This window comes from Epinephelus lanceolatus, chromosome 18 (assembly GCF_041903045.1).
Source record: "Epinephelus lanceolatus isolate andai-2023 chromosome 18, ASM4190304v1, whole genome shotgun sequence".
NCBI classification, from domain to species: domain Eukaryota; kingdom Metazoa; phylum Chordata; class Actinopteri; order Perciformes; family Serranidae; genus Epinephelus; species Epinephelus lanceolatus.
This window is the reverse complement of record NC_135751.1, coordinates 19,305,708-19,324,983: the sequence shown is the minus strand read 5'-3', so window position 1 is coordinate 19,324,983 and position 19,276 is coordinate 19,305,708. Positions and strand designations below refer to the sequence as shown.

General features: G+C 39.5%; 1 protein-coding gene across 1 annotated transcript in view; it reads right to left on the bottom strand.

The window, feature by feature from the left end:
* hs3st2 (heparan sulfate (glucosamine) 3-O-sulfotransferase 2) overlaps positions 1 to 13,303 on the bottom strand; it is a 31,121-nt gene extending 17,818 nt beyond the window's left edge. The window contains exon 1 of the mRNA XM_033644442.2: positions 12,352 to 13,303. Coding sequence (XP_033500333.1) covers positions 12,352 to 12,863 — 512 coding nt within the window. The 5' untranslated portion in view covers positions 12,864 to 13,303. The remainder of the gene's footprint in view (positions 1 to 12,351) is intronic.
* Positions 13,304 to 19,276: the final 5,973 nt, after the last annotated feature.

Genomic DNA, 19,276 nt, shown 5'->3' with positions numbered 1-19,276 from the left:
GGGCAAAGAGATTTAGAGAATGGCCTTTCCCTCCCACCGGACAACAAATGTTTGTCATTACAAGGACAAATAATGAACCCTGCCCATTGAACATATGCAGGCACACAGGCTGACCATAGAGAGGCCCAAATCCAAGTATCTATTACATGTGCTGTGTTTGTTCTGTCTCTGGAGTAATTTAGCAGCAAAACAGTTACACGGTAAATTACAAGGAAAAGTCTCCTGAGCTCTCATTGCCTGTGTGTTATCACAGTAAGCAGTTGCAGAGTAATGATGGTCACAGTCTTTGGCGATACACAAAAAGCTTTGGTCTAGAGACAAAAAGGAGACATTTTTTGAGAAGAAATAGATTAAAACTTTTATCAGAGGTGCTGCGAAGTCAAAAAATATCCAACACACAATTGGGAAATAATTAAAATTGCTTGTGTCGTTATCCTCAAAACTGAATTAGAGCTACACAAAAACATGCAACAATAGTGCTATCAACAGTAACAAAAGGGAGCAGCAAAGTACTGCTGAACACACACACACAATACAATGCAAATGCCATGCAGGGCTGGATTAATATACTAAAGTACTGTGGTCTGATTAGTTTTGCAGTGTCATGAGAGCTTGTCATAGCAGCTTCAGGGTAATTGCTTTTTTTGGACACTAGTGTGTTTTCAATTGGGGTTTTCAAGTACTGGATTTTTGTCTTGACTGTATCACAACAAATTCATATTTTGGTAATTTTGCTATTATCTAATAATATTTTTCAAAGTGCTAATTGGAGGGTTTTTTCTTTGCAAACTTTGTTTCCATACTTTCAGAAACTGACTTTGGGGAATTGCGTTTCATACAAACCATTTGTCCTGAAATGTCCTGAAAAGCCAGTACCACCCACAGACTTGCTTCCCTGCTGTCCAAACCCATTAACAGTTTGTATTACTCAGGTAGACTGTGCCGAGAAAATGTTCTTATGCTGCGTGATTCTCATAATGTCTATGCCACTGCACTTCCTAAAAATGGCATCTTCCCCTTTTCTTGATACAGAATAGATCCAGTCTCCACTGAAGAGGCTGCTCCATTATTAAAGTATCACTCACTTAGATTACAGCTGTGATGACATCTGATCATTAATCACCAGCAACAGAGGCCTGCCGCCTTTCAAGTCCATTAAGAGTTAACAAAGGGCAGTCCAGACGAATACGGCAATCCTGTGGTCAATTCAGCTAGGTGAGGAACAGAGGTGAATAACAATTCAGCGCTCTGAGAATCAAGCATGTATTTTTCTAATTTAATTGAAGACAAATTGGTCGAAAATAGCCGACTGACTCAGCCAGATGTCTCGAAGTAGAAAATTCCTGGCCTATCCTCAGCCACATAATAGAATCAAAACATATTCATAGCAGGACAATACAGCTCTGAAATATTGGAAATAAATTGCATAATGTACTTGACCTTGAACCAAAACCTATTTAATCGCTGTCATTTCAACACCGGGCTCTTGTTTTCCTTGAAATAACAATTATTCATGGTTTGGTCTGCAGAGGGGAAATGACTGACACTTGCTCTCCTTGAACAATAACACGTTGAATTGAGCTGAGCTACGAGCTGTCACATTAACATGTGGCATGAGAAAGTATCCACCGACACTGAAATGAAGATGGGAAAGCCTTTGAAATCCTAAACTGCACATTCTCAGATGAGGATAACTGGTTATTCTGCTTATTTTGGGATAATTTTTCAAGCTGATTTCAGCTGATAAACACATACAATAAAATTTTGCCACTCTGAGAGGAAGCTAGAATATTCTAATCTTAAATTGACATAAAATGCCCTACATGATAATAACATAATGTCTTCAATTGCTGATGGGCAGATTACATCCTGCTCCTGCACACTTCCTGTCTATTTATCACCCATTTGTGCAGTTTTACAGTATCATCTTAACCAACTGATAAATGGAAATTACTTGAAATTTTTTTTAATCAAAACTGGAGCTTTTTGTAGTTCTTCCTGAGTTTACACTATAGCCTGTAGCAATGTGACCGTCAAGGATATTTATAAATGGAGAGCGGACCGTCCACCCACCTTTAGTAGTTTCACTGTTGAGTTAGATGGTGGGAAAGTACAAAAGGAGACAGTATAGGGGAGGCACAGGAGGGAAAGCTCAGACAGGATTTGATCCCTGGTCAGTAGGGATGCACTGGGTTCGCCAAGGGGGGAAAGTTAACAAGCTGACAATCTCTGAGGATGAGCTAAGGTGAGCTAAGGATCGCTGACTGCCGGATATTTCCAGAATCACAATGTCTCCACAAAGATACAGTTATAACTAGTTTGATCTTATCATTTGTTTCCGCGACTTGAGATACATCACCTGACAAACCAGACTGCTGCCATCAGTCTTTATTGCTTGACCTAAATTTTGTGGCCACGCAAAAACAGATTATATCTCTTATGATTTTTATCAGCAACCTGTTTCCTAAAATCTAAAAAAAAAAAAAAAAAAAAAATGGTTTTGCTACAGTCACAGCACAAAAAAATGCTGCCTCCATTGTGTTCACTGGCAACATTTTTTTTCCAGTCAAGGAAGTGTTATGAGTTTTTGTTGTACAGCAGTTGTAGGGAGGTGTTAGTGGTGGATAATGGGTGTAGAAAGCACAGGGCTTTGACAGAGGAGACTGGGGTTTGCGTCCTAAATCCTGTGTGCTGTTCAAGATACGTACACTTAAAAGTAGAGGCATGATGTCTTGTCCTTCAAGTCAGCCTTGACTTTTTTAATATTTCATCAAGGCTCCAGCTGTCTTAACCAAGCACTTTAGGCTGCCTATACATAACCATAAACATGCTAATTAGTCTGTAATTGACATAAGTGGATGTTCTAGGGAAACAAAATGTGCTGTCAGTGATTTTTTTATTTTCGGTATGAATATTTTGCGACTCTGCACACGCTCATTAAAAAGTTACCAGTTGTCCTCCTTTCTGTTTTTGTCAAAACACACTCGCTGTTGCAAATTAGTCATATATAAATATTATGTTATGAGACAGGGCTGTTATCAAGGGTAGGACAACTAATTTCATAAAAATGCAATGGAACGATTTGCATTTTTCACATGCCTGGAAATGATTGAGTGCATTAAATCCATTCAGACTATGAGCAAGCAAGTTTGGTCGACACCCTGTCAGGTTGTTTGATGCACTAAATGTGTTGCCAGACTTATGATAACTACCACCTTTGCATGATAAGCTTGCCCTCTGTAGAATGTACCATTAGTGATGCCAAAAAGTGACATAATGCACAATAATTTGACCATTTTGTGCAGCTTATAGTTACTGTAAAAGTTGATTTTAGTCTGTGCTGTCTCGTTTTGATTAATTTCCCAACATGATCAGGACAGGAAATAGTGGATTCTACATCTGTGTTTAAGCATCTATTCTCATGTGATCTTCTCCCAGCCGATCATGATAGGTGTAGGCTATGATGAATGTGACTTGTGAGCATGGCTTTCATTTTGGAGCTTGAACTTTCTCCCTGAGGTGTTCAAGTTGAATTGTTTTGAAGCTCAGTTATTCATTAGATTACTGTAGCTTAGCTTAGGCTTTAACAGTTTTCATGCAGAATATGAACAGGCTTGAAGTCATCCTTTCTTGTAATTTAATTTTGCAATAGTAGGCTATTACAAAAATTATCAGTGGGACTTTAAGAATCAGACCCCCCTTCCACACATCACAGCTATGTCAGTTTGCTTTAAACGAAACAAAACAAAATATTCAGGTAGATTTGTGTTTCAAAATAATCAAAAAAATCCACTTTAAAATCCTGTTAAAGATGAGGCGTGTCACTTTCAAAGTGGCCTCTCATTGTAATCCATTGCTGTCACCCACCTGTGCTCACTTATTAATCAAGATTGGGTAACACCCCTAACCTGGAACTCCAGATGCCCCGCCCCTAGCAAATTCGAATTTGCTCTGCACGGGGACATGGCTCCGATGAGCAGAGCCCGCTGAATCGCCAATCGGACCAATCAGATCAGTCTATGTGACAGAGATGGGCTCTTGGCAGGCGTAACAGGATGACGACAGCGCTGCGCTGTAGGAGTCGAAAAGTAAACAGCCAAGATGGCAGCTGCCGAAGGACCGCGTCCATTCAGTTTAGCTTTGGAAGAAACGTTAAGCCAACTACACTTATCTTTTTCCTTGAGAGAGGAACAGAGGACTGCCCGAGAAGCCTTCGCTTCCAGGAAGGACGTTTTTGCTGTTTTGCCGACAGGATACAGCAAAAGCATGATATATCAGTTAGCCCCACTGTTCAGCAAACCAATGGGGCTAACTGCAATGAATACATCACCTTATTTTTTGCTCTGATTGGCTATCCTGCTATCCAATTGTGTGCCATGGCATTTGAAATACCTCAGTTAGTGCCACCCCTTGGGTAGGAAGGGTGTATTGGTGAGGGCCAGACTCAAAATCTTTTTAGATTTGAGTCTGGATTTCCAGGCTATACGCCCCCTAACAAGCGTATAAAATGTTTGCTCGACTCCTGTCCACCCTTTTGCACCCTGAGGGTGAATACTTAGGGTCAAAACCGGTAAGTATTTCAATGTAAGCAGCTGTGTTTTGAAATAAAGCCATTTTAACTTAATTCAAATGCATCTTTTCCTGCTCCACGCATGAGTGCCTGAAGTTCATTTTTTCTTCCCCTGTTAATGAGACACAGACATGCTTCGAGCTCAGCTTACTAATATGCTGATGCTAAGCAGGTATAGGCTGATGTTTACTATATTGATCACCTTAGTTTAGCATGTTAGCATGCTAACATTCGTAACTTGGCACTTATCAAAAAGTATAGCTAAGGCTGATGGGAATGTCAATAGTAATATATGATCACAAATCAAAGTCCTGATGGTGCTACGGAAAAGTTGAGGGATAGTCAAAATGAATACAGTTCATCTTGTGGGGAGCATAAATGTGTGGACAATTTTCATGGCAGTCCATCCACTAGTTGTCGAGACGTTTCAGTCAGTCAGACTTGAGTCAGGTAATCAATTTAATTATTTTGATACATCCTCTGGGCACCATGAATGTCAATTTCATGGCAATCGATCAAACTGTTGTTGAGATACTTCAGTCTGGAACAAAGTAATGACCGATTGATGACCAAAAAGTAAGTGGTGGATGTTGTGAAAGCTCATCATATTCTATGTCAAATACCAGACTTTCACACCATCAGTGTTGCAGGATTTGCAGTAATGGTTGCTTAATTGCATGCACTGGATAAGATTGGTCCATATTGTATGCATGATCACATTATTTCCTGAATTATTCTATTAAAGGAATAAAGGCACCATGTCTCTGCGCTTCAGACTCGTCTCATTGGGGAAACCTCTCAGAAAGAGTTGTTTTTTAATTAATGTTAACCACTACATGTCTCTGAGCTGCACTGGAATGAAGACAGCTCATTAATAATGCAGAGTTACGCCTTACGATCCCTCGCTGTATAATGTGCAGTTTTCTGTGTTAAATGAGAACCATCCAACTTTCTGTCCTCATCAACCTTTCTGATGATACTGTTCCACAGCTCCCTGCCTCCCTGAGCCAATTAATGTGGACCTGGAGAATATTTGTTGCCGCAGCCTCTCATACAATTTCAACCCTTCTCGGGGAATCTACTGGAAGTGCTTCTGACTCCTGTGAAATCAATAGAGCTGAGATGCCCTTTTAAGTCTTGATGGTGTATAGCGATGTGTTTTTGTTTGATCTTTCTGATTCTGTGGAGGATGGAAAAAGTGGCGAGAGAAGTGTGAGGAAAATCGGTGGCAGTGAAATGTCTGTTTTATCAGGTCCTGTATGGTTATGTGAACACCCTCGCATAAAATAAATGAGGCCACGTGTGTGTTCTGCTCAGGAGGCACAGTAATGAACACTGCACCATTTTTCTTGGGAGTCTAAATGATCTGTCACACGCTTAATGTAACAGGACAGACTGTGCAGAACAACTGGCCAGTACACTGAAACTGACGAGAGTTAATTTGGTGTCACATGTTGTATGTTTCCTGTCTGTTCTACAGATATAAGCTACGAAGAAAAACTCCAAATAAAAACAAGATGCTTCAAAATATATCACAAATGTTGCTTTTATCCTCCTCAGAAAAGAGTATGTAGAGTTTTAAGTGTTTTTTTTTTTTTTTTTTACAGAGATTAGTGCAGAAAATTATCAGTGAATTAGCTTATCCATTGTTATCTTATGATGACACTTCAAATTTGCTTTTGACGATGAAGACCATGAGATGTTGGAGTTTTTAAAAAGATAATAAATTCAGATTATTCAGATTAATAAATTCAGATTATTTTGTCGCACACACTTTTCCCAAGGTCAAGAATAAACCCCTATGCTCAAATTAATCAGTCAAATTAAATGAATCATGGGCAATTTAAGTAAACAATTAATCATTGCGTTCATTCATCAAGTAGCAGGCCTGCAAGACTATAATGCTACATGCTGGAAAATTAAATTGTTGGTGTTCTCGTCCCAACTCGTCAAATACCGCCACTTTGTCATTGGACCTACATGTCAAAATATGATGCTCTAGGTATCCTCGTGCATCAATTTTGGACGTTCAGGGGCAGTATGTAAATTTATGCATGTTGCATGCATTGTGTCTTTTCAAAATACGCTTTCACAGGAAGTGTATAGCTTCTGTTTGTTACATTTATATAGTCTTTTTCACAATAAACTTACAATGTACTTAAACACTTCGTTTTTTGGTTTATTTCCTTAAGTTCAGGCAACAAAAGCATGTGGTTAGGTTTAGAAAACCTCACACGACAAATGCTACTGCCATAGCATGCTACACATACTAGCACACTACCTTGCTATTAAAATAAAACTACTGACTTTTGGTTTCACATAGGAAACGAACATCAGGCTCCTGGATAATGGAGTTTGTCTGACCTATCCACCTCACCTCCTATCCACCCTATATACTTTGGTAGTTGCTGGTGGTGTTACAAATTGCAGCCAGCCAGTGCGTGTCATACCGCCATGAAGGGCACCTACATGTGTCAGTGTCTGACACTTACGTTCACTGACAAAGTGGTGGTTTTTAACGAGTTTGGAGTGAGAACAAGCTGAGATACATGTGCTACTAAGGAACACTTAAGACAAGAATAGACCTGTATGGTAGCATGTTGGCAGTTAACAGCTGTACAGCTGTCATGTGAGATACTATTGTGTAGCGTGCTATTGTAGCATGATATGAGGGTATATGGATTCAAAGTGATGGGACCAGGTGTTATGCTTTGGAGACATCTTGTCATAAACTACCATGGAAATGAAATTAGGCATGTAGGTGGTGCAAATGGATTCTTCCTCTGGGGATCATGAATATTTGTACCAAATTTATTAATTTTGTATTTTTATTTATTAATTCCCATCATTGTCCAGGCATTTGACTTCAGACCACAATTTTGGGGGCTAATTGAATTGAACATTGAATTTCCCCTCAGGGGGATTAATAAAGTAAATAAACTTATAAACTTATAATTGATGAACACCGTCATCTCTTGTTTTTGTTTCTTTTAATTATTTATTTTTTGACTAATTCGGCAATTAAATAAATAACTGGGCATCAGTTTTGTTGTCTCCCCACAGGCATTTATCAATATCATTTTTATATTGTATTCATGTTGATTTATCTCTTTTGTGACTTCCAGTTTGAAAAGGAAACTTCTGTCTTTCTCTTACTTAATTTGAATTTTCTTCTAGGACTTCCTAGTTTCACATTTCTACTGTATTCTATGGATATGGAGCTACATTTCATGTTTCATTTATGTATGTGGTTTTTTTTACAGTGATTGAAGGTATAATCGTCTTAGGTGATTTAATTGGTTATTACAGCATGTGGCCTGTTGTCAGTTTTACCTGCCAAAGGTCTATAGTCGAAACGTTGCTTAGCGCTATTAAACTATTAAAAGAGTTCACAATACACAACTTTCAAAGTCTCCAGATCACTGTACTGTTCTCACTACACAATGTTCTGTTTTATATTTGGGAGTCTTGAGTCGTAATTGCTGATTTGGGGCTATTGGAGCACCAAGCACCTTTTACACCCTTATGTTAGCTTTCATTGAAAAAAAAAAATCTCATAACATATCTGTAAGATCCATTAATAACAAAAATAACTTACTGCAGTCCATTTATATACAGGTAGGAAGGCCAACTGCCAACTTGTGCACAAAGCCCAGCTACACAAAGGGATTGTGCTACTTGCTATAGAGACGAATGTGACATTTAATCAAAATGGAAAGATATTTTATGTGACGTGCTGCCAACAACCCAAACATTGTGACAGATAATCACTGAGGGCCAGTCTAACACAATGAACGTCACTCAGTCACTCAGCCTGAATTAAACCAGCCTTTCTGTCCATGATATTGTTTAAGTATTTATCTTCAGTATTTGAACTGTCAGCTTGTGACAAGTGGTGCAGTTTTCCAGTTTTGTAATTTTCCACAAGTGGCATCATATCGGTGTGGGACCTCAATTTATCCTTGCTTAAATTTAGAGTGACAGAAAGAAAAATAATCAAACTTCTTTAAAGCCCAATGCGAGTTAAACAGTTGCTATTGCATTATTAAGATGGTAGAATCATTGGAAGGACGGTTGGTGGTGCAGTGGATGGACTAATAGTTGGGGCAGGATGACGTCTGATGTGCCAATGTCTGATCTCATCTGTTGGATAAGTATAAAAAGGCACCACAGCTATTTCTATCTGTACGCTCTTAGTCTGCTGTGCTCAGATGTTGAGCTAGTGTTTGGTTTACTTCTGTTGCTGTAGTGCTGATGCTCGTTACTAAAGAGAGCCCTGTGAATACACAACGTACAGCTGACTCCTTTACACTGTGTCTACACTTGGCCTTCTGTGTACACGTGTAAATTAATCAAGTCTTTTACCACAAAAAAGGACCATCCTCAGGGCCCACATCAAATGTCGTCATGCGTAGAGGTATTCAGTGAGGTTTTTAACAAGCTTTCCAGCTCTCTCTCTTAAGTATTACAAAGAACGGCACCTTTCGTCTGTGAATGTTTCCAAATCAATTTCATTTGTGAAATTCACACAACAATAAAGACTAACTGTCTATAAAGTAGCCCCTCAGGAAGTTTTCCTTCAGTGTTTGAAAAGCTCCTTTCTTGCGCATTCAAATGACATCCCACTGTAAGCTTGATAACTGAGTACAATACATAGAAAATTAAGATTACTATCAGAAATAGCAATTAAAAAGAGACCTTAATAAACATGCAAATTATTGAACAAGTGTTTGCTTTTAACTTCCAACCAGGGGCACTGTTGAGTGTTTTTGTGTCTTATATTAATGCATTTCTGTAATATCATAGTCTCTGGTTCATTAGTTTGAAGATAAAAACGACTGATTCGCTATTCAGGACTATGGAGCAGGTTTTGAGATAACTCTATTGTACAGCAGGTTTTGTGTGGATGTGTGTGTGTTTGTCTCTGTGGGGGATTGTCTTATATCTCCATGAGGACGTTCGTCCATACTGGCATTATTGACATTGCATCTTTATTGTATTTTGTAAATTTTGTTTCCCTCTGAATTTAACTCTACTTAAAACTTATTTTCTATTTGTCAGTCACCTGTTCAAGATAATGATTAAACAAATCCATACTTTTTTGTACCTTGAGGGCTCATTTTCAGTTTTAACTTCAGGAAACTTTCCTTATCTGAAAAGAAGTTTTAAAAACAACTACAATCAAACTTAGTTGTTTATTAGTCACAACAATGTCGAGGCAATGTAATTAATTAAAAAACACACCTTGACAAAATCCTTCATTGCAGAAATGTGGTGTATCTTTGCTTCATGTCAAGTAAAGAAAATGTGGCTATTATTATTATTCAGCCTGCTCTCACTCTCACTCCCAGGACGTCAAATATTGCGGCTTGGTCAAGGGCTGTAAGTGTCTGATTCCAACCCACAAGGCAGCCTTTAGCATCTGTATGAGACAGAGCCAGCACATTCTCACTGCAACCTCGGTACATATTGATGTTTAGTCATGGACTTTCCACATCCAGATATAACTTGCAAGGTACCTTGGGTGGTTGTTGATGTTCTGGGACACCGTGTCAAGTTCTGCCAGTTACATGCATTGACTTCTTTCAAAATACACATCCATTTTCATAGGATAAAATGACAGGGTTTGGCTTTATAATCTTACTGGACACAAGCACTACTCTCCCGGGTGAAAGTCCACGTTTGTTGGACCCATCCACCACCTCTCCCGCCCGCCCCACTCGGACTCTCACCACTTTCACTTTTTTCGTTCTTGTCCGGTTTTCTCCCTGACAGCAGAGCGCCATTATACTACAACGGCAACCGGACACATATCATAACGATGTAAAAGGACAGCTTTCTTTGTCGTTGTTTGACACCACAAGTCACTGCCCAAGCGCTGGATTTTGACAACATCGGAGTGAGACCAGGTTGTTTGTTGGACCCATCCACCACCCCTTCCGCCCGCCCCACTTGGACTCTCGCTACCTTGACTTTGGTACTTGTACAGTCGCGTTTCGTCCCTGACTTAGCAAAGCGCCATTAAACTACAATGGCAACCGGACACATATTATGCCGATGTAAAAGGATGGCTTTTTGATTTCTAAAAAATTACGTTACATAATTAATGTGGCATAAGTTTCGTGACATACTCATTAACACTTTTGTCAGTTAAATTACATAATAAACATATTTATTTTAACCCCAACAATGATCTTTTTTCTAAACCTAAGAAGTAGTCTTGTTGCCTAAACATCCTCTTAGTGTTCATAACTAAAACTACTTTCCTGTGAACGTATAAATCTTATTTTGGAAAGATGCTGTGCATGTAACAATCGTAAATTGACATCCAAAATCTGACGCTATAGGTGTACCTAGAGTGTCATAGTTTGAAGCGCAGGGCTGCTGACTAAGCTGCCGTATTTGACGAGTTGGGAGTTAGAATGTGTTGCAATATTATACGTGTACCAAAATTCAGTCAAGCTAAAATGCATAATAACTCCAAGAATCAGCTGGAGACAGGGCCTGCCAGTAAGTGACAGTAGTATGCATGTAATATTATGCATGTGCAGAATTTAAGGAAAGAATTTAAACATGCACATCTTGTAATTAAATCATTAATAGTTACTGAAAAGCTTAAAACTGAGAAATAGAACAAAAAACAAAACAAAACATACTAAAAAATATCTAATGAGATCTGAGCAAACTATGATGGACAGGTACTTGTAGACGTGATCATTTGTTGCAGCCTCTGCTGTTCTTTCCTGCAGTGCAGCTTGAGAACAGACTTCAGCACTTGTTCCATGTTCTTGGAAGCAATGCACTGTGGTCTGTTCCTGCCACACTGGTGGCATTGTGGCTATGTGAGCGGAAATCAGTAGGCAGCTCCTAACAATCAGACATAATGTAATACAACACTATTGAGCCTTTTTGAAGGACATTTGCAGACCTGAGTGCAACGTTTTATGTGAGTGCGTACTCAGTGTGGCAATGATCTTCTTTTGAGAGGGAACATGAACTTTCTAGTTCAGTGTTATTTTACAGAAAGAAAGTCTAGATTAGAAATATGTCTGTAAATCAGAATCAACAGGGGCCATCTCGATAGTAGGGGGGGTGGTGCTCTGGGCTCGGTGCACCTTATGAACCGCTTTGCCTTCACTAACCAACGCAAGAACATTTTGTGCCTTAGTATAGCCTGTTTGAAGTCGGCTAGGTAACCTGGGGGCTGCTGGTGTCATCTGTGCTGTTGGCTGTGATTGTGTACACTGATCCTGCCACAGCATCATGGAGCTGTCTTTTCAGCACCATGGAGTTCTGCTGACAGTTAACATCTGCAGTGCTGAGAAAAACAACACCATGCAGACTGAAAAGTAGAATCAAAGTTGTGATCTCAGAGGTGGATGCTGCTTCGGTATGTATGGAGGGTGTTGGCATGTGGGTGTGTGTATGTGTGATATCCCCAATCAACGTGATGCCTTTGTATGTGTAGAGTGCAGCAAAATGTGACCCTTAAATTGAATTAAATAGTATTTGTAAGAAACTTATATGACTGAGAAGTGACTTGGACTATAAACTTGCATTCATACTTGTCACAAAAACAAATTAATTGAATATTTGGACATGGACGTGTCTTCATCTGGACCCCACATATGACAGGACCCCAGTACAGCAGAGGGCTGACCACACTGAACTGGGTGACATAATTAAAAACAGTGTATCTACTTAAAATATATCAAATCAAGCGCATCTATCTCAGAAAAATACAAATGAATACTTATATCATTGTTTCACTTTTTCCTCACCTGTACCAGTCAAGTCCTCTGTCATAGTTTCTGTCAAAAAAGTGCGGCTCTGTTCCAAGTGCGCGCACATCTGGATGTATCCGGATGAACTCCAGCACCGCCCTGGTGCCTCCTTTCTTTACACCGACTATCAACGCATTAGGCAACTTCTTATTCCCATATTTTTGCGCAACGCTCATATTTCTCAACTTCATGTCAGCCCAGTGACTTCCAGACGAAGCAGGAGCTTTACTTTGGTCGCGGAGATCACTTGAGCCCCGCTGGGCAGCAGACTCATCCAGAGCGGACCTCACTTCCAGCGAAGCGCAATTGTCTAATTTTCCAAGAAGTTTCTTCCCTCCCGCGTTCTTGGTCGGCGGGCATCTTTTCCCCTCGTAACCCTGGTTTGTCATGATTGTGCTGCGACAGAAAATAATACTGTAGCATAAGTAGGTGCAGGACAGTGACACAGTGAATATGAAGGCGAATCTGGCGCTGAATCTATTAGTAGGTGAGAGGAACCTATGTGCCATGTCTCCATGGGTTCAAAGTGCTGCATGATTTTCCATCGGAGTCTTCCTCCTCTCTTTGTCTGCGGTCGGAGTCTGGCAATAACACAGGTTCTAAAGTCAGACAGACGGGCACATGAGGATAGGGGTGGCTTCTCGGAGGCATCAACCGCGCGTAAGTCGCATTATTCCTTTTCATAGGCTGCTGAACTGTGCGAGAAAACTTGGAGCAGAATAAGGGAAGAAATGGGTCAGTCCTCCTTTTTAAACAAGTTTTTCTTAAGTAGTTTGAAGTGAGTCATTTGGATCAATAACTGTCTTAAAACGAATCCCAGGGGAATTTGACGCCCATCTTTATCCTGCTTCTCCTTGTTGTGTGTCGATAGTGAGGAGGAAAAAAAAGTCCAATGCGTCCTGTGTCCCACCAGTGTGATTATTTTGCTCGCCTCCGAGGGGATTTCGATGCTCAGCCCACCGCTTTTCCTTTCACAAAGAAGTTGTGAGGATATATGCACTTAGGCTACCAGCTATAAATATTTAATCACCCCCCTGACGTCATGCACATGATCATAATTCCATATGCGTTTTGTTTTAAAGGAACATCCTGAATATTTGAGGTAACATATCTGGAGATTTAAAGATGCAACATTTGTCATTAATTTGTTATTTCAACTTTAATTTTAACTTTAAATATATCAGAGCTGCAAGTGTGTGTGTTGACTGAGCCCAAGGACATAGGGTTTATAATGTTTGATGTATAAATAACATGGCTCATTTCAGAGGAATCCACCAAAACACCCTTAAAAGTAGCTATCAACAGTTTTGTAATCAGTTTTCAGCACCTTTGCTTTTTACTTGCAACAGAATGATTCATCAAGGGGGAGCATTCTCTACATGAGTATTTTCTGTACACACACCTGGGCATTAGCAGCCTCTGAAAGTCAAGATCAAGCTTGATCCTCTGTGTGCCATGATGCAAGCTGGATGCAGACCAGAATGCAAAGTTTACAGCTCTTTCAATGTCACGGTTAATGTTTTTCTTTATGGGGGAGTGGATAGCCTATGTGGTGTTTGGATACAGAGCAGCTGCAATATTCATGATTTTCCACCAAAATATGAATATCTTGTTTCAATTTGTGACCCTGCACAAATACGTTACACCATTAATATCAGATGTCACTGATAGTGTAGAAAAACGTACCTGTTTTTATTTCATCAGCAAGACTTACCAAATATACAAAGTACCCCACATTTTATGTGCGACAACAGTCCACAGGCTCAGGCTAGACTACCACCAGTTGTCCTGTGCAAGGTATCCTTATACAACCGCTCATTTGGTATCTTATGAAAATGCAATAACAGTTTGTATGATATCTAACAAATTAGTGCCCCATGAATGACATTTTCATCTTACGTACTTAACATAGACTTATCTACTAAATGCAAAGGTCTTTTTTGTCTTTCTAAATCTTTTTATAGGTACCACATTCTGACCTTGTCACATATCAGCGTTTGCTCATGGACTTTCCATGTCAAGATACAGTGTGAAAGGTACCCAGGGTACATTGGTTTCAAGTTCTGCCTGTTACATGCATTGTCTTCTTTCAAAATACACTTCAGTTTTCACAGGAAATTTACCATTTACATACAGTCTTTTTCAAAATAAATGCACTACATTGGTAACTGCTAATTGACATTTTTTTTTAGCTTCAACAGCTATCGCATGTGGTTGGGTTTAGGCAACTAAAACATGAATAGATTTAGGCAACTAAAGCACATGGTTGGGTTTGGGAAAAAAGAACAGGGTTTGGCTCTATCACCTTAAAGGACACTGCTCTCCCGGTTGTAAATCTGTGTCCAGCTACAGTCCAACATGGTCTATGAAATGACACAATGCTTAACTAATAATTGCAATATTAGCTATAACTTAAACATCTGACTTTCTTATTAACAATGGCTTTCTTTTGAAATTTAGAAACAAGTAAATGGTAAAGTGTTTACCATTACAGTGTATTACTATCCTATACCACATAATTTAATCACACTTTACTCCTAAATAGTACTATAGATCCACTAATTAATCTGAGTGGACATGTGGAGTTCCCCAGGGTTCGATTCTTGGGTCACAATTATTCAGCCTGCACATGCTCCCTCCAAGCCAAATCTTACATGATAATAACGTTGCCCATCACAGCTATGCAGCTGATGCTGATATTTACTTAGGTCTTTAGCAAATGACTATGGTCACTTAGATTCACTCAGTTAATGCTTAGAGCAAATAATCAGCTGGATACAATAATTTTTGATTCCAACAAATAAAAACAAGACAGAAATTAGTTCTCTTCCTGTGTCTGTGCAGACTCCCCCTCACAAAGTGAGCTGTTTTTACCCTTTTGAAAGCCCACAATATGAATTTGATTTTCCAACACAATTTTCCAGGTCCTCTGCAGCATAGATAACAAAGTGTGATTATGTCTGTCCATTGTGGTTGAGGGAGTTGAAAGGGATTTTTCAGCACCAGTGTTTTTTAGTTTTTTTGCAGCTGCTTCTCATTTTTTTGCCTTGTTCATTATGTATCATAACAGGGAAGCCAAATTTCAAAGTAAATTCATTAAACATGTTCTCTGCTGCCACTGTCTTAAAAAAGTTTAATGTCTTTTTGTATCCAATGCAGATTGTCTAACAAGGTGTAAGACCTGTACTAGTCCCAGGACAGTAAAGGTACTTGTATGTCATGTCTTTGTACTTTTCTCGAAGTCCAGTTTGAGTAAAGATTGCTTTTTTATGTTATAAAAGATCCTCTCGAGAAACCCGGAGTGTTTTCCATTCATGTAGAAGTTCTTTAACCTTTGCCATTTCCATAGTCCTGACACCTCTGTTTGTTTTTCTCTTGACTTTCAACTGGAGCACATGGGATATGCCTGGGTCTCGCAACTGTGCCTGCAGTACCTCTGGCCTTGTTACTTTAATGTCTGGCTGGCTATCTGTATCTGTCTCCTCAACATGTGGGCTGCAGGTAATCACTGAGATCCACACCACCTCATGCTGCTTTTGTGTTTGAGCTGCACTGAATATTGCACCTAACACTTCAGCGGAGTCCTGCTTTGTGCACTCATCCAAATCTGGTCTTACTCAATCTCAGCTCGTCAAATACTGACGCTTGAGTGGCAGCCTTTGGCGTCAGATACCAACACACCAAGGCACCATTTAGTGGTGGTATGAGACACACCGGTCAGCTGTGTTTTTTATGCACTGGGCAACTACCATAGTATAGCAAGAAAGTCTGCATAGAGTGGGCAAAAGTGGTGGTGGATCTGTCAAATTAAGTCTGGACTTTCACCAGGGGGCCTGCTGGTCACCTGTTCAAGTCAGTTGTGTTATTTTGACAACAACACAGTGTGCTAGTATGTGCTGCATGCAATGTTAGTGACGTATGTCACACAACATAACATTATGTTAGTGACAAACATAGGCTACTTGTTTTAAGCCAAACCATGATGTTGTTTTCTAAACCTAACCACATGCTTTTGTTGCCTAAACCCAAGGCATTAAACCAAAGTGTTTTACCTCCATTCTAAGAATGGACAACAAGCAGAAATGCATGCAATGAGCAAAAGTTGACAGACCATCCCGTAGTGTCTATAGCGCATCATATTCTGATGTGTAGGGCCATGGACCAAGCATCAATATTTGATGAGCTGGGAGTTCCTTCTCACAGGAGTGTGAAACAGGATGCCTGTATTTGTTTTTCATGGATGGTATTTTAGAGTTATGTTGAACTTAGTCAGCTCAGGCACCCAGCAACATCCAGTTGCATTTAGATTAGCTGTGCTCAGAACGAATGAAACAGGCCATGACATACTCAACCAATGCACCATAACTTTTGGTTTGTTTTAATGTCCTAATAGTCTTGGCCAGGAAGTTTACAGTATTCACAAACTCGAAAGGGTTTACAATTAACATTTTTTCTGTTTACAAACAAAACTATTCTTGGTGCTCTGACATCTTGCTTTGCGAACACTTCGCAGGAACCCTTGAAAAACAACAAAATAGGTCGGTGTCATACTAGCTGGACTTAATGTTTTCATGTCTTCATGTCAAGCTGTAGCTCTGTTAGCTTACGTAGCTGTCTACCACTTTCACACACCGGTGTTTAATGTGTGTCTGCCAGCAATGGAAAATGTTTCACCGTGAAATGTCTAATCTCAGTGGGACCTCCACATTGTTGCACCATCCAGACTGCAACTGCATTAGTGATGTTGAAAAATGTTCACTTTAATTATTTAACTGGTGAGTCTTGGCAAAACATACAAGTTGGTACAGCAGCACTGGGCACACACCTTCATAACTTACTCTGCCACCTACTGGCAGGTGCGATACATGGGTAACTTTGAACAAAGAACCTAATCTATGGTAAAAATGGTATTCAAAAAATCTTATTTTAGGTACCACGCATGCCCGAATCTTCCTGTTTGCCTCACATTGTCTTTTTTTAATGAAGTTTGGGATCCATTTTCTGTGACTGTGTGTTGTATGGATGTCCTTTGAAGCACCATCTGCAGCAACAATGATGCGAAGCTGTTAGAAGTGAAAGAGTTCAGAGCAAAGTTATGTAGCTGTATACACTCCCTGCTTCAAGGCAAATAGTTCTTAAAAAAGGGTGAAGCACACAAGTGAAAGGAGTTGGTTTTCTAAAGGATTATAATGATAAAAGTGTACTTATACTGTATGAACTAAAAGTGAAAAACAGAAGAGGTGCAAGGAGGTGAAGGTGAAACCACTCTTAAACAGAAAATGCAGGTACTCAACCAGCCTCTGCCTCCTTCTACTTCTTTATTATTTCAGCAAACCTGCACAAGAGTGCTCATAAAAGTCACATCTGACATTAAAACAACAGCAGTATCTCCACATTAAGAGAACAAAACCTACAATGAAACTGAGACTCTTTTCATGAACAGAAAAAAAAACACTCAAGGTTCAGCATATGTTGTTATTCCCTTTCTTGCTCATTAACTTTTGTTTATTGCAAATTAAAGAAGGGTTTAAAGCGGATTTATGCTGCATAGAGTAGCAGTGGGGTTAAGTGAATCCTTTTAGGAGAACATTCAGAGGTGCTTTGTGAATATTGTTACATTATACAAGTGAAATATCTCAGATTCAGTGCTGCTTAAACAGACAACACTCTCAGCTCCCTGGGGTTTACCACCACACTGCTACACTGTACTCCAGGAAATAAACAAGTGGCAGGTCTTTCTTTACACTACTAAAGCTTATACACACTTTTATGAAGTCATCCATCAGGCCCCTTGAGCTGGCAACCAGACAGCAGCGTTTCACCTGCAGCTCATGTTGAATGATGTCAGAAACTGTAACCACCTCCAAAAAGTTTAATGATGTACAGCCATTTGGACACAGCAGTTCCGTAGGGTGTGTCTTTTTTTGAATTTCTTGGTGTTACTGTAGTATTAAAAATTCAAATAACTAAATAAGAAATTTAGATAAGATAAATAACCTTGACCCCACCAATATATGGCGCGGTGAGAAAACATCTAGTTCTGACGTATGGAATTGAAATTGATAACCTAACAGTCTTTCCACAGAATCCCTCGCTATAGGATCATTATTTGATTACTTTTGATTTCTTTTTACTCGATTACATGCCACTCAGCAACAGTTACTATACTAGATGTTTATCAGATAGTGCTGTCGCAAAATTTAAGGAAATGATTACTCCGTCGTTAAATTCAATACCAAGTCCTTCAGTAACAGAGGTTTCCTGTACCGACTTTAACCTCTCCCAAATTGATCATTTTGTTGATAGCGCTGTAGGCTCGCTGCGAACAACACTCGACTCTGTAGCTCCTCTTAAAAAGAAGTTAACAAAGCAAAGAAAGTTCGCTCCTTGGTATAACTCTCAAACCCGTAAGTTAAAACAAATATTGCGAAAGTTTGAAAGGAACTGGCGATTAACCAAATTGGAAGAATCTCGTTTAATCTGGACAGACAGTCTCAAAACTTATAAGAGGGGCCTCCGCAATGCCAGAGCAAACTATTACTCAGCTTTAATAGAAGAAAACAAAAATAACCCCAGGTTTCTTTTCAGCACTGTAGCCAGGCTGACTGAGAGTCAAAGCTCTATTGAGCCTTGTATTCCTTTAGCCCTTAGCAGTAATGATTTTATGAGCTTTTTTAATGACAAAATTCCAACTATTAGAGGCAAATTTCATGACCTCCTGTCCTCAGATAGTACCTATCTAACCTCAAACACAGCTGTAAAACCTAATATATATTTAGATTACTTCTCCCCAATTTCTCTTCAAGAATTGACCGCAGTGATTTCTTCATCTAAATCATCAACGTGTCTCTTAGACCCCATCCCAACTAGGCTACTTAAGGAGGTCTTACCTTTAGTTAACACTCATATATTAGATATGATC